Genomic DNA, 25501 nt, shown 5'->3' with positions numbered 1-25501 from the left:
CTTTATACTGGACCTGTTTATACCGGACATGTTTGTGCGGACCTGCTGTTCAAATGCTTTAACCTCAACTTTCCAGTAATGTGACCATGCACCAAACTGTTGAAAGCTTTTAAAAAAGTCTTTGAAACATGCCTCCGTATGTATTGGGGTCACATTTATTTCCATTTTAGAAATTTTTAAATCTCAAATCTCTCAGGAAGAATAGTACCTGCCCTCTTTGAGATACAAAACAAAACGTACATTTATTCTCCTCAGTGCCTGACGTTTGATAAGTCACTAGGTTCAATGCTGATGCTCACACAACAAAAGTAGAAGCAGACACTCAGACCTAGTGAGGCCCTCATTATTTTGCCTGCCTGGTTTTCATTACTGAACGTAATTTATAACATCTGAGATGCTAATGCGTTACATCCGTCAGGGCTGTAGCCTCCCATGTAAGGCAGGAATGACAGGAACTTCACAGTGTCATCAGCTCCCCTGCATCACACTCAGGTCCACCTGTCCACCACGGTCTCCAACTATGTCTCTTCTGAACAAAAGGTGTCTCATATGAAATGTAAAACTGTCAAAAAATTACACGGCAGACACATTTTAGCCTGGTTTTAATCCCACATGAATAGCTTTTTATGATCAGAAATTATCTGTATTGTGGATTCCTGGCGCAGCACACAGTATTAGATAAACAGCAAGGCAGAAGCTTCATTACCAAATGAAGCTGAAAGCGTTCTTTATGGCTTCATACTGTCTGAAGCACGCAACGCCTTCATCTCTCGATGGATGCTTTATTTCCTGAACTGGCCAGTACAACAATGTGTGAAAACACAATGGTAGAAACTGAATAGCATTACTCATATATTTACTGCTCATGGTCACTGCATACGTTCAGCAAACAGCCTGTGCTGCTACTGTCATTACCCCTAGTCCCAAAAGTGCCCCCAAACAAACTAAAAATGAATCTAAACTTCAAAGGGCAGGGAACAGAAACACATCTGGTCTACTAATAGGTCTTGGTACTAGAATGTCTGGCAGGCAGAAAAAAGAGAACAGATAGCTGCCAATACTCCAATGAATAGCCACAAGTAAGATGATGTCTGCGTCAGATTAGAGAGACGATTATGGATGTCTAATAGGGAATCAAGTATGACAGTCAGTCCTGCTGCCAGCTAGTATATTCAGTACAAGGACAAGTGCATGTTTTCCTTTCCTAATGACAACGAGACAATAGACACACACATGCACACACATATATGCCTACATATAACATACATCTACTAGTAAAAGAATTTCTTACACATTCTCATACATAAAGTATATCTCACACAATCCCTGTTTAGATCCACACAGTATTAGGGCTTGTTAGCAATCCTAACGACAATCACATTTTATTTTGTATAAACAAACTAAACTAACCAGAGAGTGAAGTGAGACAGACAGGAGGATGAACTGGGTTACCCCTGTCCCCTACAGAGTGAGCAAAGCTAAGATATCTTGATATGGGAAGAGTTTACTTATCACACTATGCACCATGTAATTTTAGAGGTGTGTCAGCACCTAATGGATATCAGCCCACACGGTTGGTGTATGTCTTTGAGGGTCTCACCTGGCTTGCTGGGACACTCGGTGCATTTGTTCAGGCCCCATGAAGCCCCAACACTGCCGCAACAGTCGTCCTGTTTGGTGAGGCCTGGGAGAGGCTTCCCGCACTGCAGCACAAGCACACAAACACAGCGGAAGAAACTCAGAATTACATCTGACTCCCGTTTCAGATCTGAGTGAGCACAAGGGACCTTTCAAGGGGGCAAGTGTTACAAAAACACAAGCAAATAGGGCGTATTAAAAAATCCGGGTCTGTTTCAGTCTCGGGGGAGTTGCATGAAAATACAGGCAGCAAAGGGTTATCTCCACCACTGGACTGTAGAACTGTTCTTTCCTCTCACATAGAGAGATGCTTGTCTTGCCAAAATCGAAATAGGAAGGCACGCTGTGCTTCACCTGACCCGCAGACAGAGCGTACATCCTAGCATTCAAGACTTGCTAGCTAGCAGAGTTCAGAGGTGGCCCAGTCTGGTTAGGGAGGACAACAGGCCTCGGCTTCCACTCGCTCTTCCCCTGACACATGGTTCAGGAGTCTGAGCTAATTATGAGGGGAGATTAGGATCAGCCTCTGCTGAATTCCTGCTAGATTTATGAGAGCGTGGAAGCCAAGCCAGCTGTGTGAGATACCTTACTAGGGCACTGATACCACATCTGTACTCACTCTCTATATTCAATATGCCGACCAGTACTAAAATTGTATAGACATGTAGTCTTAAATGGAAACAAAGCCGAATCACTATGAGATGTGTTAACATTCCCCTTTGATAGGCACTCATGAGCCAGACATAGACAATTAAGAGACAAATCCAGGACAAATACAACCTACTGTCCTTCGGCCAGTGTTACAACTATTGTTTTAGCTTTCATTCTATAGTTCTGCAGTTTTGTGAACATGTTCATGTCTTATATAATAATTCTTCACCAATAATGTGTCTTTCATATCAATGGCCAAATAACTTCATGACAAGGTGACCCATACCACAGCACAGGATTGTGTTAGCTACACCTTGTTTTTCTACTGCTTTCTAGATTAACAGACGGAGTCGTGTAATCTCCTAACAATGGTTTTGCCTCATTTCACCTCTACTGTTATGTCAGGGGTCTGAGGGCCAGGTTTTACAGGGTGTGTACATTCCAAATGAGGTATAAATTAAGGTAGAGTGTGACCAATTATAGATGTCTGTAGAATAGCTAAGGCTTCCATCTCTGTTTAAAAAAAAAGGTTTGCCACCATTCAAACTTCTTTGGGAACTTTTCCTTGGTTTTATAAATAGGTTTTAAGCCAAAAGAGTTCTACATATTTTGATATTTCTCAATATCAAAAAAGCTTTGATGAGGAATCTCTTTAAAAAGGGTTGGTAATAATTGTTTGGAGGGAAATACATTCTCTTTAGTGTATGTGTGTGTGTGTGTGTGTGTGTGTGTGTGTGTGTGTGTGTGTGTGTGTGTGTGTGTGTGTGTGTGTGTGTGTGTGTGTGTGTGTGTGTGACTATGACACTGGAACCAAATTAGGATCAAGACCAGAGAGGCTGAAGTAAGAAACATCTTACTGAGACAGATCTGAAACCAAGTGATACATGCCAATTCAAGATCATGAGTGAAATCGTTGCCTTATGCAGAAACAATGACTGCAAAATATCAAAATACCATTTGACACAAAACCTCTAGTCTCAAGACAGTTCTTGACAGCAAGACAGGTCTTGATTACCTCAAGTCAACTCAGTTCAAAAGCATTATCTAAATTCAGTCAGTCCTAAATGTGAGTTTGTTTACTATACATACCTGCCCATGAACTGTTTCCTGGAAGCACCTTCCCACATATCCGTTCAGTCTGTTATGCGGCCTTGGGACGTTCTGCCCATGGTTCTGACCGTTGCTGTTTTTTATGTCGTACTGTCCATGGCTAAAACCACCGGCGCCCCCGGTGTCTTTGGTGTGGCCGTTGCCGGGCTGCGAGCGCTGCTGGACTGAGTGCACCCCGTCGGCGGGCTGGCTCGGTTTGACCCGGGCGACCTGGTGGATCTGAATCTTGGCCTCCGGGGGATGCTGGACGTGCACGTTGACCAGTGAGGGAAGAATGGAGACTGGGGAGGAGAAGAGAAAACACTAAACAAACCAACAGTGAAGCAGCAAACTGTTGTCATAAGATTCATTATTGAGATGTGAATCTTAATGGCAGGCATGTAGTCTGAATGTAAATTATATATATTTATAGAAGCTAACTAGCTAATCAGGAACTACTGGACCCACAGCAGCACTGAAAAGTAATGCTGGGTTAAAACTCATACTGTTTTACATTTGTTACACACCAACCTTTAGCCTTTCCATCATATCAACAAAACCTCAAACTGTAACCAGGTGCTTTAATGTTTTGATGTGGGGTTCAGACAGTGATGCTACATATCAAAACCTACAGGAAGTCTGTTGAGTGTTTCCCTTGACTTTTATCAAGAGGATTTATTTTAGATAGTGAGTTCTATAAGTCTAGATAAAACAAACCACTAATTAAAAACCACTTTTTAAACACTAATCCTTGCACAACATATGGTGTTAAAAGTTTCTAACCACCGCAATACTATATAAAATGACTAAGTAATAAATCATAACATGACTCATTCATCACCCAACAATATAATTTCATTAATTCTGTATGCTTCCCAGTTTGCTTAGTAAATGAGGCAATCATAATTACAAACACATTCACTCCATTATGTTGCAGCGTAATATATTGACTCTTAGTTTGAACATGGGCGGTTGCCTAAGCTAATGGATAGTAGAGGCCCCTCAAAAATTCTAACGCTTAATGTGCCAAATCTTTCACCAATCAGGGCAGGTGATATAACACAAAAAGCATCTTGTGGCAAGTTGCCACAAAGACACTGTGATGTTTGCGCAGTGATGTAAGAGAGGCCACATATGTGTCTCCTGCTACTGAGCTAGTCTTATTAGGACATAGCACAGGGGTCGGTAAGCAGCACAGAACATTCTGGAACCTCTGCAGGGGCTTCTGTTTCTGTTCAATGCTACATGAAGAAAATGAGAAAATTACTCTTTTTTCCCTTGTACATTCAGTGAGACTTATTCATGTTTCCATATTAATTTGCCTGTTGAAAAAGTGTAGGTCAGGAAAAAGTGTAGCGTGTACATTATGTGTTTTAGAAGTAACAAACAATAAACATTCAAATTAGATGGTTGAGACAGATGGTTTTCAGGTGGACATTAAAGGAGCAAGTCATTTTTAGTACCATAAAGTAGCAAATAATCTATGAAGTGCAACTCTTTGTAGTCCTCTAATGAACCAGTATTTGCTCCATAGAGCAGTCCTCACATATATAAGCAGCCATGTTTAATACAGACAAGCTGATACATCCAGGCCACTAGGTGTAAGTATAACGGCTGTTTACAACATGAAGAAGAATCATCAGAAACAATGACTTATTGCTCCTTTAACGCTTAGTTGATCTTAGTCAATATAAACGTTCCAGGTGCCTTCTCTCCACTTTAATTCTACTTGTCTTTTGAACTCTTTTTATACAGTGATTGCAACTGTATAACATGTCTGTCAGGTCAGTGTCAGTCACACAGTGAAGCATCGACTCGCCGTGTACCTTGTTGGTTGGATAGAGGTAGGGTGTACATTGTATGAGAGGATCCATTTTGCGCTCCGTTGCTATTGGCCTTTCTGAGTGCGGGCTTGCTGAGTGTGGGAGCCAGAAGGTGGCAAAACTTCCCTGTTGAGTTTGACGGACACCAACACTCATTCTGCCCAATACAGCGTCCTCCATTCATACAGGGAATCTGACAAAAGACTAGAGGACAAAAAGAAAAGGAAAATAAGACAAAGAAATAAGGTAAAACAAACAAACATTTATATGGGAAAACAACTAACAAAAGGTTCTAAAAAGGGGAAATGTATTAAAAGTTTTCAACTGTAGCCTGTCACCAAGACACACAACTGAAAAACAGAATGGCATCAAACCAAGAGAAAATCACTTCTAATGGGACTGATTTATATGTCCTCATACCAAATGGAGTCAGAACAAACAGACCAGGCACAGGGACAATTAATGTGACTAGTTTCCTGTGACTAGCAGAACTCATGAACTAGGTTACTGTCCATTATGGTCAAATCTCTCATTCATGAACAATACTCTCATATAGGAGAAGATTTATGAACTCTCAAATTCATCCTTGAGGGAACTACTCTAAGATGGTCTTCATATCAGAGAGCAGATGTTACTGCCTTGACCTCTGCTTCCTTCAACTAATAACGCCTTCCTGAAGATTACTAATAACTTCCTGTGTGCCAATGAGACGAAAGATTCGTTTTAAAAACCACTGAACTCACAGGGAGCTGCAGACCACACGTGGAGTGTTTTTCAAGATGTCAAAAAAAATTAGATTTTGATTTTGATTTAAACATTTTGAGATAGGACAAAACAGATGTGAGTTTGAGATATAACACTCTCATGTCCATCATGTAAAAACATTCTCGTTCAAAACTATTTCTGTGAGTATTTTATATAGCCACCAACAAAGTACAAACACTAAGCCAGATCTTAATGCCTGGCTAGATATTATTTTTGCCAGACTTGAAGACCTGGCTCATAGTCTATGCTACAGCAGATAAAGTTTGACAGTTTTTAGGCACTTTAATTCTCCTTGTCTTTTGGCAGGAGTGCCCACGGACCACATACCTGTGACCAGACAGGGGCATCAGAGCGGCCAAACTGAACCCATTCACAGTCAGACTTCAAAGAACCTCTAAAAAATGCTTAGGCAGTTTGAGCAAGAAAACGGAGGGGCTTTGTAGTGACAAAGCGCTGAAAATAGTTTTGCGTTGACCTCAAGATGGCAACCCATCAAATCAGTACTGCCGACCTGTATCATCCCAGCATGGCGTAAAGACTTTTCTTCTGTTCTCTGTGTCTCATCCTCTTACCTTCTTAAAATGTCACAGCAAGCATGTCTTTTTGGTGCGTTTGTGTGACTGCATATATACCACGTGTGTAAACCCTCCAGTATGCCGTGTCTTACAGCACTAATCGTCACCAGATTTCCCCCGTTCATCTCCACACAGAGCTTGTCTAAGTGTGGGAGTAGAGGTATTAGTCATCGCTGGGTGGAAGCCTGACTCTCTCACTGTGTTATTCATGCAGGAAGTCTGAACGTAACTACAGCATGACAGAACTGTTTACCTGCCACCTCATTCCTTGATGTAAGATCACCGAGATCAAACAACAGTATGAACAACGTCCTTGTATTACAGGCCGTATTACAGGCCGCACACTGAGATCAGCTTAATAAGGAAACAAGAATAAAAATGTCATCTTGCATCGCACAAACACTGCTAGGTGCCAGGAATGCATTTTGTAGGTCCAGGGCTCTCAGACACTGAAGTGTTTGGAGTAGCCCAACATCTTCCAAACAGTTTTTAATGTGAGTACTAATCTGAAAGATAATACACTTATACAGCCAAGCAAATGTAGTACATCCTCAGGACTAATAAGAACACCGTAGTTAGAAAGCACACATGAAATTAGAGGTGTCTTCAACTAAGGATTTTCATAGTCGAATCTGATTCGTCAGATTTTCCCTTTAGTCGACTAATTTATATTTACATTTACATTTACGGCATTTAGAAGACGCTCTTATCCAGAGCGACTTACAAAAGTGCTAAGTGTTTAGTCAGAATATGCATCTCTATCTAGTAAGAACAGGTTTAAGTCCAAACTACTCAAGCTCAAGCACTGCCATAAACAGTTGCCAGTGCTGATACCTAGAAAGACAACAAAATATAAGATTAGACACAGAGCAATACCTAGCAAGACTGAAATACCTACAAGACTACAGACTAATTGGGTTTTTTTTTCATCTAGAGCACCTTAAACGGGATCCTGTTCTCATTCAGGACTTTTGTCCACTTCAAAGTAAAAATCTAAAACACTCAGATAAATGAATAAACATGGTAGGTTGGCTTTATTCAGCTTTTATTTATTTATTTATTTACTTATTTATTTTTTAATGAAACGTTAGAGAACATTAACAAAGAAAAGTCACCGTCAGTGCGCAGTGCGCATATCGAAATGTCAGACAGGCACTGTGCAAAATGTCAAAAATATTTAAAATTAAATATGCCTGCCTGAAAAAGGTTCAAGTAACAAGGTTTAAAAAGCAAACAATAACAAAAAATGTTTATAGGCCTACTTGCCAAGACGCACCACGACGAAACGACACAACACGACCGAAACGACAAATGGCTGAACTGTTTTTTTTTTTCGCCTTACGCATTTTAAATGGTATGCCATGTTGGTTGTTGTCATGTGAAATGAAAGACCTTGATGACATAACTTGCACTTTACTTTGTTTGATTCATCTTTATCTTTTTCAATATACTCCCACACTTTTGAAGTTTTTTAGTAGCCATTATAATCTCGGCAGATGCTGACTATCCTGTAGCGCGTTCAGCTCCGCTCGTTTGGATTGTGCAACTGCAGGGTGTGATTTATTAATGTGTAGTAAGGAAGATGCCTATTGTTAATGTGCACACATCATTTTAAAATATTATTAAAAGAAATTAGGATGATTTTATTTGACAAAAGGCTATATATAACGAAAACAAAGACATTTCATGTAACAACTGCTTAGCAGCATCCTTGGGCACCGCCATGAAGTTAGAATGGTACATTTGACTATGACGTTCATAGTCGACTAGGGGGTATAGTCGACTATAGTCGACTAGGGGGTATAGTCGACTATAGTCGAATCAGCGACTATTGCAGGTCACCCCTACATGAAATGAATGTTATGCTCTTCATGTGAGTGATGTCATTCATCATCAGAAACGAAACTCTAGTGAGACATGCTCGCTACTCCAACCTCAGTTCTTCTAATAAATCACCAAACCTGATTAGATTGATTTAAAGTATTTTCAGGTGTAATTATTAATTCATGAATCAATGTAAATATGCAATGTTCAAATGTCAATGACTCACAGTAAGCATGAAATTGTATTTAACAATTAAGCAATAAAAATAATAAACATTTAAAAGCTCTGACATCATTGTAATCGCACATCTGGAGTTATAAGGGAGGGAAGGCGGTCGGCCGAGAGCAGCTACACCGAGCAACTGGCACAAACTGGGAAATGTCTACTCTCACCACTGGGAAAGGCTTGGCACTAATCTGTCATTTCCAAAATACACTTACATGCAAATCCAGTGAGAGAGTGTATACATTCCCCATGTGGCCGTGCTGCCTGTGATCAGAGAGGGGGGGCCGCAGGCTTCTCCTGCTCCTGCATTGTTCTTCTCCCTCAGGCTCCCCTTACTGTGGCTCTCAGGATAAAGCAGGTGGATAATAGTGGCTTTAACATAATCCCTGTAAAAACCCGTCCCCTTTCTCATTCTCTTTAGCGCTCTCGCCTTCTCTCCCTCTCTCTCTCTCTCTCTCTCTGTCTCCCTCTCGCCTTTCTCTCCTGGGTAGCACTTTAAATGGTTAATGGGTCCGTTCAAAGGGAGGTGTAAACCGCATACGAGCGAGGGCAGAGCAGCGGGAGTGTGGGATGACCAGATCCACATGTGCGGTTTCCTCTCTCCCACCACATCTCCTAGTGCGGGCAGCCGGGGGCTTTTCTGCCTGCCCTCCCTCCCCGTCTTTCACTTTCTGAATGCCGCGCTGACGGGAATCTCCTCGTCTCTGTGTTTAAATGTTTCGTTTCGGCGCATCTCAAAAGAAGGAAAGGAATTCTTTCGGGAGAGTGAAACACATTCTTTGTCAAACTGCGCAAAATGCAAATCAAAAACGATCCGGATTTCAGAAAGATGCGATCAGAGACCCTATGAATAACAGACGAGTGCGAGCAAGAGAGCAGGAGAGAGTGTTACAGACACTCGGACAGTCGGAGATAGAAGGAAGAGGCACTTACACAGTCTGAAGCCCTGAGTCTTGATTGGGGGGCCCTGGCTCTCACTGTATACGGTAGTCTTGTCTCCCCGTTCGCAGCTGTTGTAGCAGTGCTGTCCATTACACACCCTGCGGCACACCATGGGCGTAAAGACGATCTTGATGCGGTCCACACCTGCTGTCAGGTTGGCCCCTGGGAACGCCAGAGCAGAGTCGCAAAGAGAGCTGAAGAGCTGCATGCACAGCATGGATAAATACACAAGCTCCTGCATCTCCATGACTCACACATGCCCTGCCCGGGCACTCACAGAACACCGAGGTTTATAACGTTTTAAACTTGGACGCACGCGAGCGCGTGCGTACACCGGCGCCTGGATAGTGGCACACAGCAGCTGGTTGGAGGACGTGTCACTGCAAAAGCTCTCCAGATGAGGAGAGAGAGAGAGGGAGGCCAGTTAAAATATTGGGCCCAGGTCCAGTGGCTTTTATCACAAGGATAAGGCGGGTGTGAGGGTGTTTGTGCTTGCATGTACGTGCGAGTGTTGTGAGTGAATGAGTGTGTTTGGGTGCGGGGGTGTGAGTGTGTGTGTGTGTGTGTGTGTGTCTGTGTGTGTGTGTGCATATGTGGGAGTTTGTGTGTGCATGTTTGTGCGCATGCGCACACGCATGTATATCTGGTTGTGGCTGGAAAGAAAGCCTTGTGTAATGGTGGGAAACTGTTCAAATCCCGTTGCCTTGTCAATGAAGGAAAAAACAAACCTCCACAAACAGAGGCCTTGTGTTTGTGAGGACGAACCTGAGAAAAACGCACAAATTGAACTTTTTATTCATTTTTTACTAACTACTTTGGTTATTATGCCTTTGATTCTAATGAATTTCAACTTTCAACTTTCAACAAATTTACCACTTTAACAAAGTGTAAAGGGGAGGCTTTGAAGCCAAAGTACAAAGATGTGCTTCAGAACATGTGCCTGGTTTGTGCAAAGCATGTGCACAGACCACAGTAAGGGAAAGAGACCCAAGCTCGAAGGCACCAGGACATCAAACGTGTAGCTTCTATGACAAAACTCAGGGACAAGAGTCTTGACGGCATGTCAGTTTTTCCCTCAGACTCATTTCATCTGAAGAACAAGCACGTGCAGAGTGAGTCAGACGTGACAGGGAGGGCGGAAGGATGAGCTTGTTTTCAGCGTACAACCGTGTGCGCGTGAGCGAGTGTTGAATGCATGTCCATTCACGTCTCTGTTTGTGTGTAGGTGCCTGTTTACATTCACCTTCAGCTCTCCCTAATCCAACGAGGGGTCCGGTGTTCCCAAACACAACCAAACTCAGTGTTGTCGGTGCATGTCAGCCGGTGGGGGGGGGGGGGGGGGGGGGGGGGGGGGGTTCTGACCTGATGGAGACACCGCGTTGCTGTGGGAGTCCTGGCGTAGGGCACCTGCAGGGGGGAGCTGCTGGCTCAGCCCATGTCCTCCGCTGTGCCCGCCGGGCAGGGCGTTAGAGGTGATGGGCCCTGTGGAGGAAGGGTAGCGCTTGACTGTTCTGGATGATCCGGTCTGCTGAGGGGAGATCTCGGAAGATCCGTGTCTGACCTGCGTCCTGAGAAAGAGAATTCAAAGTTCACGCTTGCATTCACTGTATTCACTACTCATCCAGATGTGAAAATGGCTAATCAACAGTTATGTCAGAATTCATACAGGAAAGAAAACTGTTTGCAAATCAAAGGCAACAATTACATACAGTGAGTCCCTGTTTATCGATGGGTCTGGTTTATGACGGACTGGAGTTACGACCAACATTTTTTATTTTTTTGGCAGCACAGTGGAGTGTTGTGGAGTGTTGTAGAGTGTTAATGCGGAGTGTTGTGTACGATAAGTTGAGGCAGCCTCCACTGTAGCCCATCTCGGCAACGCGTTCGCTCTTTCTCATGCTGTACGCACACACGAGAACATTGTTCGTTTTTTTCTATATTTACGATCAAAGCCTATCTAAATCTAGGGTCACGCTTAGCAACGAACTTTTCGGTTTCAGTCTCTAACCCTGTCGTTAAGCGGGGACTCTCTGTATTAAGACTGCTTAAAATCTAAAACGATTTTATGTACTTCTTACTGTAATATTGCTACAAAAACATAATATGCTCAAAGATTGCTAAAAGATACAGAACACATTATTTGATACCAGCCCCTTTCTTCATTATAAATTACAAAATGCATACTACACAGTTCAGATATAAACAATTTTTTACTAATCCATTTTAATCATTGGTTGTTCACAGTTAATAAAACATGATAATGCTGCTACCTCAGCACATCATGAGGAAAACAGACAGAGTGAAAGAGATAAATAAAGAAAGACAGAGCGAATGCTATGATCTTAAATCTCAAAGATCTGATTCTATCTTCTTGACTAATTGAATCAAGAGAAAACTCTCCACTAATGCCTTTTTCTAATTCACAGAACATCTGGAGCAAGATGTTTCTGTTTCAAATTTGCACTATTCTGCACCAGCACAACAGTCATTGTTGATCAGGAGAAAATGAAGCTTGAGATAATTGAGTCAGGGTTTGCCTTGGGCCGTACGTAATTATAACTACAGCATAAAAATTGCTAACAAATTAGAAAGATCCCAGATTCAATGGATATGTATGTATGAGAGCGTCAGCTAGATTCCATAAATGTAAATGAGTTTTTGTTGCATGTAAGTTCCCTGACAATGTTTCTACTGAAAGTCCTGTGAGTTCTCAACTACAGAGTTTACAGGATCTTAACCTTACAAATAATAGATATTCGCCTCATAGGTGTGAGTGCTAGTATGGTGCAGTGAAACAATGGACTAATAAATGTGATAACTGCACAGTACTGCTCTACTATCCATCTACTATAACAATCTACTATCTCCACGAGATGTCAGTGGCCCAAAGAGCACAAGTGTGTGGAAGGTCTTTGAGGTTCAAATCCTGATCAGATACTGAGCACAGAGTTCAGTGTGTAGCAATGACACACAGCCAATGCCACTCGCAATTACCTGCTCTAGACATCATAATAAAGATAGGGCAGACAATCTCTATTATTATTATTATTATCCATCTGCCTAGAAGACAAGCTTAAACAAAGTCCTATAAACACACATATCAGCATATTAGAAACGTATGCACAAACACGGTTTCTGCTGTAGCCGAACAGTCAGAACACGTCTCGGCATGACCGTTTATGCTAAGGAGCAGAAGTTACTTTCGTACTGCAAGTGTAACAGCCAACAACAAAACAAACAGCCAGAAATACCCAGACTCTTGGTACTCTACCCATCCACCACCAAACAAACAAACTACATACACTCACCAGCCACTTTATTAGGTACACCTGTCCAACTGCTCATTAACGCAAATGTCGAATCAGCCAATCACATGACAGTAACTCAATGCATGTAGACATGGCCAAGACGATCAAGACGATCTGCTGCAGTTCAAACCAATCATTAGAATGGGGAAGAAAGGTGATTTAACTGACTTTAAATGTAGCATGGTTGCTGATCCCAAATGGGTTGGTCTGAGTATTTCAGAAACTGCTGCTCTTCTGGGATTTTGACACACGACCATCACTAGTGTTTACAGAGAATGGTCCGAAAAAGAGAAAATATCCAGTGAGGAGCAGTTCTGTTGGCGCACATGCCTTGTTGATGCCAGAGGTCAAAGGAGAATGTCCAGACTGGTTCAAACTGATGGCAACAATAACTCAAATGCCCAGTCGTTACAAACAAATCATGCAGAAGAGCATCTCTTAACGCACAACACATCAAACCTTGAGGCGGATGGGCTACAGCTTCAGAAGACCACACCGGGTGCCACTCCTGTCAACTAAGAACAGGGAACTGAGGCTACAATTCACACAGGTTTTCCAAAATTGGGCAACAGAAGATTGGAAAACGTCTTGATTTCTGCTGCGACATTCAGATGTTAGGGTAAACGTTTCATAAGTTTTTTGTATGAGGAAGTCAGGAGTAGCAGAAAAGTATGTGAGGGTGGTGCAGGATATGTATGAGAACAGTGTGACAGCAGTGAGATGTGCGGTAGGAATGACAGACGGGTTTAAAGTTGAGGTAGGACTACATCAGGGATCAGCCCTGAGTCCCTTCCTGTTTGCAATTGTCATGGACAGACTGACGGACGAGGTTAGGCAGGAGTCCCCTTGGACTATGATGTTTGCTGATGACATTGTGATCTGTAGTGAGAGTAGGGAGCCGGTGGAGGTGAGCTTGGAAAGATGGAGATATGCTTTGGAGAGCAGGGGAATGAAAGTGAGCAGGAGTAAAACAGAGTACATGTGTGTGAATGAGAGGGCAGACGGTGGACAGGTCCAGTTACAAGGAGTTGATTTGGTGAAGGTTGACGAGTTTACCTACTTAGGGTCGAGGGTACAGAGTAATGGAGGAAGTGAAAGAGAGGTAAAGAAGAGAGTGCAGGCAGGGTGGTGTGGATGGCATAAAGTGTTTGGGGTGATCTGTGATAGAAGGGTGTGAGCTAGAATGAAAGGAAAGATCTATAGGAATGTAGTGAGTCCTGCTATGTTGTATGGACTGGAGACAGTGGCACTGACAAAGAGACAGGTGAGGGAGATGGAGGTGTCTGAGATGAAGATGTTGAGATTCTCATTTGGAGTGACGAGGAAGGATAGGATCAGAAATGAGTTTATTAGAGGATCAGCAGATGTAGCATGTTTTGGAGATAAAGTTAGAGAAGTGAGATTGAGATGGTTTGGACATGTACAGAGGAGGGAGGAGAGGTATATTGGTAGGAGGGTCTTGAGGATGGAACTTCCAGTCAAGAGGAGGAGAGGCAGAACTAAGAGGAGGTTTATGGATGCAGTGGTAGAGGATATGCGAGTGGCTGGTGTGTCAGTGGAGGACACTCAGGACAGGGCCAGATGGAGGAGTTTGATTCGCTGTAGCAACCCCTAAACGGGAATTGCCGAAAGAAGAAGAAGGGTCAGAATTTGGGGTCAACAACATGAAAGCATGGATCCATCCTGACTTGTATCAACAGTTCAGGCTGGTGGTGGTGGTGCAATGGTGTGGAGGATATTTTCCTGGCCTTGTAGTACCAAATGTGCATCATGTCAACACCACAGCCTACAGTCACAGAGTATTGTTGCTGACCATGTCCATCCCTTTATGACCAGAGTGTAACCATCTTCTGATGGCTACTTCCAGCAGGATAATGTGCCATGTCATAAAGCACAAACAATCTCAGACTGGTTTCTTGAACACAACAATGAGTTCATTGTACTCGAATGGCCTCCACAGTCACCAAATCTCAATCCAATAGAGCACCTTTGGGATGTGGTGAAAAGGGAGATTCACATCATGGATGTGCACAAATCTGCAATGGGATGTCAAATGTCAATGTGGCCCAGACTCTCTGAGGAATGTTTCCAGTATCTTATTGAATCTATGCCACGAAGGATTAAGGCAGTTCTGAAGGCAAAAGTGGGTCCAACCCAGTGCTAGCAATGTGTACCTAATAAAGTTCTCAGCAGTTAGATGACCATATTATCATATATTATTATATTACCCTCTTCTTTTTTCTTTTTACAATGTGGCACTACAGCCCCTGGTGCCTCTACGGTGCTGTAGTGATTTCAGTCTGCCGTGATGATCGTCTCACTGTGACACTGTAGTAGCCTGAACCTGTCATGACAGCTTTTCCACTGGGTTCGTGAGAGACACCTGGCAGACTCTCCCCTTACCCCACGTACATGGCCAATACCAGATGTCTTGCCTTGCAATCTCTGTTCATTCCCTCACTGCATGAGGTCACCTCTGTCCAAACTATATTTGGATACAGAGGCGTCGTTGTACTGGTTTGATGTCATCCACATTACTTCATGGCTTACCGCCCTAAGACGAGAGGAATCCCCCTGCTCTGATGCTCTGAGTAAACAACCACGTCACCAGGACCACATCACCAGGACCACGTCACCAGGAACAACAACAACACCTGCCAAGCTCACAAAAGACTGACAATGTTTCCCCTTCATGCTTTGTCAGGTCATTCATTACACCTACTGATGACTTTCTTTTACAGGCTACTTTAGTAGGAATGTTACAGCCTTTCTACAATGGTCAACATACACAACACGCCATCCTAGCAAAACAAACAAACAAACAAAAAACAAACACTGACACTCTAAACAGCTGCTCTATATTATTTTTAGAATTTAGAATTAATATTAGTTATTATTAATAATTATTATACTATTATACTGCACCATACACAGCAATATAAATATTTACAACATATACAAAGTGGATTCCCATACTGTTGATAAAGATCACCAACAATACAGGTTGTAACGGTACGGCACACACCCCCCTTGAATAAGCTCCCTTGGTAGGGTCCGCTGTGTGCTTGTCCGTTTGTTGTGTTTTTGCTGTGTATTGTTGCTGTGGACCTGAAAGTAACTATGTGTTCAGTTGTGATTGAATTTGTTGAAAAAGATATTAAATTTGCCTCTTGTTCTTTCTATTAAATCCAGATTTATGTTTAAATAAGATTACTAATTGGACCAATAATACAAGTTTCTTCTCTTTTTGCCTTTTGCCTCAGACTGTACTGAATACAGAAGATAAACTTTATGACACAATCTAAATGTTGTCAAGGAAACTGATAAATGTGATCACGTAGGCCTCGTTGTCTTTGAAATTTCACAATCGGGGTAATGATATTTCTTTCATAAGAGGGTAAGCAAGTCTTTCAGTGTGTCGAATGACTATATTGTTTCAAATTTTTTGTTGGTTTTTCTCACTGAATTCACACTGAAATACTGTTTAATTGATTTGTTTTGTTTTGTTTTTTTTTTGCATTGTAGTGCTATTGTTTATGGTTTCTATGTGATCAGGGCTGAGGACCACACTTCATGTTACACGTCCTCAGACAGACATCACAGAGTTATAGACACACCCAACAAATACATACAACGCTAACTAGATTATGCAAAGTATATACAATGTATGATCAAAGTAGCAGATTTAACCAATTCAGAGGCCAAATAAACTTGCAGTCTTGTGATGCAAGCATAAGAAGACAGATGAAGAGCTGTAGAAGACACCTCAGAATGTGCTAACAGGTCAGTAAGTGTAGCACATAGTGTAAGTAACCACAGCAAAATGCTTTATGATCATTGTTGAGAAATATAATAAAAATATGTACATGTTCTCATACATTGTCAACTATTATATGTTTTCTGTAAACTGAAATACAGGTCTGAGCATATCTTGCTAGATTATTTTTTTCCCACAGTGTTCACGTTCTCCAGGCTCCTGCAGACTATACTACTGCAGGTTACTATAACCCCACTATGGGGATTTTTGCAACTGCAGGGAAACAAGGTAAAACAAAAGCAGCATGTGATCTGGATGCATTTGATAGTGTTGTGAGGCTCCCTGTGTGCCCAGTGAGATCTGGTTCCACTTTACAGTGCTCATTGCAGTGAAATCAAAACTCAGTTGGGCCACTGAGGACCTTAAACATACCAGACAATTTGTGTTAAAACACCTGATGAAAGCCTTGGGATTACACCTGATGGGGAAAAAGGCCTTTAATGACTGCAGCCGTTAAAAGTGATAGCTTTAGTTTATCAGGCCTCGTGTCCAGCGTCCTACTAATTGAGTTTTACCGTGTCTGGGAAATAACTAATCACGTTAACCGCTGAGCAAAGGAAAACATCTCTCCTTGTTTGTCTTCTCGATACAACAGTCCTTTTGGCAACGGCCATTAACTTTCCATAAAATGGACTCCAGTTTTCAGCATGTGCACTGCGTCTTTTGTAGAGAAGAAAAGAAATGTGTTCTCTGAGGGCATTTAAACTGACGGGAATCAAATGCAACTTCATCAAAATCAGAACTGGAAAACATTTAAAAGAAAAACAAAAATTCTGTGAATATTTGCTGATGCTTATTTTCCATAAAATAGGTTGCACAAAGTATCGTGCGGTACAAGCCTGCCAAGCATAACGGCAGGAATTCCACATCTGAAGGGGCTTCCACTGTGACATTGTGACATTCTGGATGGGGGCTTTAGTTGTTCTGCAAGCCTTTGTGTTTGGGTATGTGGGTAGACTCTCTGCAAACATATCCCCCTACAGACAGGTCAGAGGAAAGTTTTTTCCTTACAGGTCAAAAGTCAAACGCAGCCCCTTCATATGAAATTATCATCATTAAAAATTATTAGAATCACATTACTTTGGACTGCTGATGACACCACTTTAAGCACATCAATGCATTCTCACTGTTTAAGCCAATATTAAGGATTTATAACAATTCATGGTATATATTTGTCCTTGTATATGGTCCTCAACTGAATTGTTTATTTTGTAACGCGAAAAGCAACTTCTACATTTTTAATTTATAGGTAGTGTAGTATTGGCAAATATGTCGGTCAACATATTTTGTTTTGCTTTGTTCTCTAGTGTATCAAGCATGCAGTATGACATGAAACCTCACTGCACACTCTGAACATAAAGAGGTGCATTCAGAGAAACCATTTTACCATGGCAAAGCCCATTTGTCATTCTGAGTTGTTTGGAAGTCCATGAACCCACATCTAATGTCCCCGCATTTGGCATCGGTCAGCTGATGCAGACGCAGCCTGATATGAAGATTGTGTTTGGGAGTTGGAAATAGTCATTTGGCTATGGACTGACTGTCTAAACAAAGCTGTCTGACATCAGGCAGGACTCTCTGGCATCGCCTGCCTGGTCTGAGATTTGGCTCACAGTGCTCAAATTGCCACTAACAAAGGAACAGAGTGGTGTAGAGTGGTGAAGACCAAGGCTAGGGAACTAGAACAATTCACTACACAGTTCGGAGAACATTGAGCCAAAAAGTGGAACAGAAGAAAGAAAAGTATTTTATATTTACGCAATGCACCAGTCTTAACGAACTGGCGATTCACTCAAATGGCATTCACTGCATAAAAAGCTTGGCATGATTAGCAGCAATTAAAAAGCTTTCTGGCAGATGGGTAAGTGGAAGCTGGTGGAGGTGAAGGTGGAGGTGGAGGTGGAGGGGACGTCCAAGTTTGTTTAAAGTTCTCCTGAAGGACCCAGGCCACAGCACACTTCATTCCGGTGTTAGAATCTGAATATTTAGATCATTAGTCAAATTTGGAACAACAGCACTTGGCAAATGGTGTAATTGTTACTGAGCTTTGGAACCTCTGAGTAAGACAGGGACATTGTGCAAAGTCTCCTTTGCTTTCATAAAGGAAAATAAGACTTAAGAAATATACAATTGTTCCAGCTGAGGAATTTAAAGTATGTTTGGTCTAAACACATTCAGTTTGAAAGAAAATATGAAGTTGTAAATCAAGTACAGATTACATTTAAAAAATGTTTGCGATCTCCATTACCATTTATTCTGTGGGAAGTTTGTGTCTGTGTGTTTATTTGTATTTTTTTAATGGAGCTATATTTTTGAGCCTTGTTGATATAACTTAAAGGTTCTATAGGCAAGATTAAACAAGCAATGGTGCCTGTGTATCCAAAGTCTGCCACTGTTGTTTACATCACAAGCCAAATTTCTTCCAAACAGATGTTTGACTTTGCAAGATCACCTCTTCTCATGCAACCATAGCTTGTGTCTGTAAACATATCCACATCTGTCATATTTTCATGAAATCCATATGTCAAACAACTGAAATAGTAATATGAGTCTCAGCATTTTAGTTGCTGTTTCAGATCAATTAGAATGAGCAACCAGGATGTGATAAAACGTGACTTCACAATGATGCAGTAGGTTACATATTTGTTGTGTGCACTCACCAAGACAAATTCCTTGTATGGATAACCTACTGGTGAAATAAAGTGATTCTGATTCTGATTATGTATAATTTGGGATTTTAATCCCAAATGTCTTATATGTATGGTACATGTGCTTGTGTATTATACATAATACACCATGGACTTGATGGCCTAATGGACCAGTTAATATGACATGCAACCAAGACCTGGCAACACTGGAGCTGTTGTAGCTGTTGTAGCTACTGTAGCTACTGTAAACAATTGCCACAGGAAGGGCCAGCGCAGAAATTTGGCCTTTATGTTTATGCTGAATTATGCTGAATTGCTGAGTCTAACAATAAGCAGTGCTGGACCAGTCTAATTTAATTTAATTTACACAATCCATAAAATTAAGAGGCCTGATTTGTGGGCATATGCCCATTAAAATGTAGTTCAATGTTCAAAATCTCATTTAAAAATCCTACACGCTATATATTAATATCCTGGTAACGGAATATCTACTTCTTCCATATTAGATAGACAATGATATAGAAGGTCTAGACTAGGATATTAGCAAGGATTACAAATGATCCTGTATGCTCTCAAGACACAAGCAGGAAGTCTAAGGATATTACGATGAGTTTTATCCAATGCAATGTTTTCTGGATGTTTGTAAAGCAAAGGGTTTATGACAGAGGAACATATCACAGACCATGTAAGTGAATCAGATTAACAAGTCCCTTTTTTAAACATTTTAAAGTCTGTGGTAAATTCTAAATGAGAAGTGAGGGAGGTGGTAGGGGTGTGGTCGTCATGGCGTTTTCACATTACGATCCGCTATTACTCACAAAAATAACACCCAGCTGCCCTCTTAGTGGTCAACCACCTCTAAGTGACAGACCTGCTTTCCCAGACGGTATTTGTAGAGTCTGAGGTAGCTCCCATATTCTTTACAATGAGGGCTCTGCACCCAACATTTACCATACCTCCGACATATAAAACTGCAATATTTTTCTCGTCAGTGTATGTGACAGCTTAATAAAACAGTTTTGGCACATCTCTCCTGGACAACACAAGACGTTTCAGAGGCAAGCTGGTATGGACTTTGTCCTCGGTGGAATAAAACTAAAATAACCCTCGAGGTTTCTGTTACTTCAAAGCCTGAGTGTAAATTGCAGCCCTTTGGGAATGTTTAATCTCTCATGGTCACTCTTATATGCAGGACCCGGTTGGGCTGCTCATTTGTGGTGTCAGGCATGTAGGACAGACAGAGAGTAGCCATTTCTGTTTGACCACACATATAGTACAGTGCGGAAGGTCCTCGACAGTGATCGGTTTATTTATTTTTTTCCTTTTTTTGGTTGCTGTACTGCAGAAGGTACTGCACAATATAAATTGAACTTTGACACATATGTATTACATGTGCCGTGTGTTAGGGTTAGGGTCAGTCTTGCTTTTTCTTTTTTGGCCCTCATGTTGATGACGACAACCAGGTGTCCAGGTGGCCGGGTGTCCAGGTCTAGAATCAACGGGCTGTAGCTCTTATCTGGTACAGCCAGTGTAGACGTAAACTCGTAAAAATACATATAAATCCTCCAAAGCTGATATTGTGGACTTTGAGCTTATAGTTTGAAGTCAAATCAGTGTGTTAAAGAACAGAGGCAAAACATCTCAAATTGAATTGCTTTCAGACTGCACTGTGCCCACAAGCGCACCTCCTTAGTGAAGACAAAACATTAGCCAAACATGACATCCCCATCTAGGACTTACCATTACATTTAATCTGAAATGTCCCTAAAAAATTAACATTTCGTAATCGACTTTATCAACATCTGTTTCCTAGACCTAATGGCATGTAACGAGCCAATGTCCGTATTATCAATTTACAATGTAGTAATATTTTACCACAGACATGTGGATTCAATCAGAGACTCGATGATGAAGGAGTGTGCTCCCGAGCCTGCTCATTACAACCTTCCCCAAAAGCCTGTCTATTCATTCCTTACTCTCTGTTTTATGAGAGCACACATACGGCACACTAAGAAGCTAGTTGTAAGTTTTATTAGCATTTTTCTTTCTACTGGCAAAAGGTGCACTGCCATATTAAGAGGTCCAGAAGACGCTAGACGTCACTGAGAAGACTACACAGATAGATCTCATGTTGACATGCAAGGAAAGCATTAGGGATCTGCTTTAAGATGAGCAGGTTTGAGCTCAGAAGAAAAGCATTCATAGACATTTTTCTTCAATGCTTATTGCTGCTTTGAAAATGAAGGACATGTTTGAATGGTGGATCTCATTGTTATTTTTAATTTAATTTTTTTTTACTAGAAAATGTTCACCCGCCAAGCAAACTAAACATAATCTTGCTCATTAACCTGATTAATAATCTCTAAAGTACCATAAGTAACACCAAAGTAAGCAGACATACATTGGAAAGGTTCAGAACTGTGCCTATTTTTTCATGGCTTCAACTCACAAGGCAGCCATGCACCTGGCATTTAAGATGTGCTTTGGCAACAGACCATTCTCCTGTATTAAGCAGAGGACTTGTGGTCTCCATTATTATCCATACTGGACAGGGCCAAACATCAGTGAACAATTAGGCCCCCAATTGGCCTATTGTGCACTGATAGCATCTTCAATCATTGTGGGTTTGGGCAATTGCAGATCATGGCATATTTTGCTCCCCTAAGAAAAGGTGAGTGTGTCATGAGTCAAGTATCTTGTCCACAATCCCTCTCTTCATCCCTCTTATCAGGATTGTCAAGGGTATAGATGGTGTGCACATGGCATCCAAACAGAGATCCCAGAAGCCTACACAGTTTAGACATGCAGGTTTCATGAAATAGATATAGCTGGCCTTTTATTTAAGTCTCAAACAGCAAAAATGCTTGCCTCCTCCTGTATCCAATTCTAACCTATCATTTTGATAGATATCTAATCAATGTTAATACTGCCATGTCCTTTTTAGGAATGCATGTCACCTGGTGTGTCTATTGGTTGGGGGTAACATAACAGAAAATGCTACTTTACCCTAATGGTCCATATTACTTGTCACAGGCAGCAACTTGAAAATTTCCCACTCAGCACTAAAAGGGGTGAGATGTGAGAATAGAGGACAGAGGACAGGCAGAGACCACTGGCTCCTGGGGCGACACAAGGGGGCCTGAAGTCCAGAGGTGTCAATTCCAGGTTCAGAAAGTAAAAGTCCTCACCGGGATTTTGCTCAGGCTTCCTGGATTGTGTTAATTCCACTAATTTTACCTGGATTGCACTAATTAGAAAATCTAGCGAGCTTGAGCAAAATCCTAGTGAGGACTTTTACTTTCTGAACCTGGAATTGACACCTCTGCTGTAGTCCTGCTATGAAAGGCCCCAACCCAACATGCCCAGAAGTTAATGTAAAAACCTTAAGAGATCAGACCAAAGGTTTAAATATGTTCCACTTATATAAAAATATGTAAATACCTGTCTAAATGAGACAGGTATTTGTAAATGTGTAAATGGTCTTGTTACAGATCTACAGTCATAAAGATTAAGGTCTGACAACCTCTGCAAATCAATATGCAAGGCAAGCAGGTGCATAACTGCCTACAGAGCAAGAACAATGTGTAAAACTGAAGCCCTAATCAATACCTTCTTTTCACAGTTACAGTCTATCAGTTGTTTTCCTAAACATAGAATTTTACATAGCTAATTAAAAATAAGGGGAAGCAATATGATTACATTTTATGGATTGCTGGCAATTTCAGATCATGGACTGCTGAATAAAATCTGTGGGGAAAATGTTACCACATGTTTCGAAATACTTGCATCATCGTAATATCCATTTGCAAAATTTACATCAATGAATTACAAATAGATAACATTTATGAACTGAAGATCGAAAGATGTTTTAGTCAACAGCATGATCTTTAACATCGCATTAAAACTATTGTACAAAATAATATCTACAGCATCTGATGTAGTGTGCTGTGATTATATAAAGTTAAAATACCTTGTAGCTAGTGTAAAGGGAGCAGATTTGTGTTAAATGCTGACTCTGCGATTTCCGTCATGTTGACATTACATAACCCAGCGTTATCAGAGAAATCCAGCAGAACCTTCTGTTCTAAATCACTGTAGAGGATGTCACCTCTGCTCCGGAAAAAGCCCTAAGCCCTCACACCCTGCACACCACACAGTGACACTGCTCAGCAGGGAACTCATATGTCAGAGGTCAACCCCATGCCACAGACACACTCGCTTGGCCTCTGACACATGGAGACACTCTGGCTGTGACCTCTGTTGTACTGCTGAGGTCCACCCAGATGCATAAACACAGACAACAAAGATGTGTCATCTTCGCCATTCCCTCGTTAACATAAATTGGATGCGAGTTTCTACCTTGTTGTCAGGAATGAAATAAGAGCTATTCCATATGTGAAAGTCTATGTCTGCCATGACCATAATCTCCTCCCTCCTGCCCCTGTCCCCACCCTTCCCTCCCCACAGAGGCCCGGCCAGCCAGTGGCTTCCTCTCTGGGCCACGGGATGAGGTGTCCCAACCCTTGCTTGCTTATCCTGGATGTTCATGTCAGATCAGGAAAGCAGATTGCCAGGTGGTAGTATGGGATAGCTTTCCCAGGCAGAGGCCTGCTCCGCAGAACAGTACACGCGACTTCCCGCCTTTGAGGTTGCTGTGACAACAACGCATTTATAAACCACACGTAACAAAAGAGCCAGGCATGTGACATGGGTTAAAACCTTTCAACTCTGATTTGCAGTATTTGACAAGTAAGACCTCACAATGATGCATTTCGTAACAGATTCACAGAGTGTTTCACATTTCTACCTCTCAAAGTACCCTCTAATGCTACTGATGTTATATTAGCATGTTTGTTTGGTTTTTTTTCTCAGTCAAAGACCTCTTTTTGCATTACAGTAGACTACACATAGGGCTGCCACTAGCCCACAGTGGGACAACACTCCACATCTCTTGTGCTTCTACAACCAATAACACTGGTCATCACTGGCAGCCGTTCTACAGACCTATATTTAGAGTTGAGGTTACAATCAAATGAAAGCCTGGCCTTGGTTATTGCTTTCAAAACTCCCACAGAAACCTCAAATTTCCTCTGAGGAAGGGTTCTGGTGTCTGAGTAAACTTTAGGTCATTAGCTGCTGGGTTTAGTCATACAGCAACAAGTGAGTATGGCATGACTAGCCAGTATGAAGGAAGTCACTTTGATGTGTAACGGTAAAGACATTTTACTTCCATACTGTGTGTTTCATGTGAGTAACAAATTAAAAATATACATAGTATATCACTGTAAAATAATCACCTTAAAATGTTCACTGATGTCCTGTGCATACCAGTATGTGGTGTATATCGTGAAGTCGCGATAATGATAAAAGAGTGTTAATGCTAATGAATTATCCATCAGTGTTTATTGACATTGTTAAGACTACTGTATATTCCCACATCAGTCACATCTGGTTTTGAAAGCTTGTCTAACAGTTCAAGCATGGACTTGTTTATACAACCCAAGTTCCAATCATGGCCTTGTATATTATGAAGGTATGCATGTACCACATCCCGGGAATAAGTTTGCAGAGACTCATGCTGCACCATAAACTGAACTATTAAGCTTGTGCTATTGTGAAGTTTTTTAAAGCTGTTCAAACCTCTAGGTCACCGCAGTTCAAAAAAGAGCTTCCTCCAAAACATGCACAAAGCTAGCTTTCCATTATCTATCTGTGAGTGTGTAAGGGCCACTGACAGACAGCACCTCGTGGAGCACTGAGAGTGCATGCTGCATGCGCTTCCTGAGCTAGCCCTCATCTATTTCCTGTGGAGCGCTGACGTCAGAGGGGCCAGGTTTTTTTTTTTTTTTTTTTTTGGGGGGGGGGGGGGGGGGGGGGGGGGGGTCAGAGGAGGGCTCCACTCCCCCAGCCGCCTGCCACAATAGATCATCTCGCCAGCTGTTCCTGGCTTCTGGGTCAACAGTGATGAGAGGAGGAAAAAAGGCTTAAAAAGTTTGTATCTGAGTACTTAATCTGAATGTGTGTGTGTGTGTGTGTGTGTGTGTGTGTGTGTGTGTGTGTGTGTGTGTGTGTGTGTGTGTGTGTGTCTCTCTCTCTCTCTCTCTCTCTCTCTCTCTCTTTCTGTGTGTGTGTGTGTGTGTGTGTGTGTGTGTGTGTGTGTGTGTGTGTGTGTGTGTGTGTGTGTGTGTGTGTGTGT

The 25501-nt window shown here is 41.8% G+C and overlaps 1 protein-coding gene across 1 annotated transcript in view; it reads right to left on the bottom strand.

Moving 5' to 3' along the window:
* Nucleotides 1–25501, bottom strand: part of LOC143480151 (latent-transforming growth factor beta-binding protein 2-like) — a 92435-nt gene that overhangs the window by 49009 nt on the left and 17925 nt on the right. The window contains exons 4-8 of the mRNA XM_076977645.1: nt 10895–11100; nt 9524–9694; nt 5205–5405; nt 3379–3680; nt 1601–1703 (exon numbers count right to left, since the gene is read on the bottom strand). Of these exons, the coding sequence (XP_076833760.1) occupies nt 1601–1703; nt 3379–3680; nt 5205–5405; nt 9524–9694; nt 10895–11100 (983 nt within the window). The remainder of the gene's footprint in view (nt 1–1600; nt 1704–3378; nt 3681–5204; nt 5406–9523; nt 9695–10894; nt 11101–25501) is intronic.

The sequence above is a fragment of the Brachyhypopomus gauderio genome, chromosome 17 (genome assembly GCF_052324685.1).
Source record: "Brachyhypopomus gauderio isolate BG-103 chromosome 17, BGAUD_0.2, whole genome shotgun sequence".
Lineage (NCBI taxonomy): Eukaryota > Metazoa > Chordata > Actinopteri > Gymnotiformes > Hypopomidae > Brachyhypopomus > Brachyhypopomus gauderio.
The sequence above is the reverse complement of the archived record's forward strand: the minus strand, read 5'-3'. Positions and strand labels throughout refer to the sequence as shown.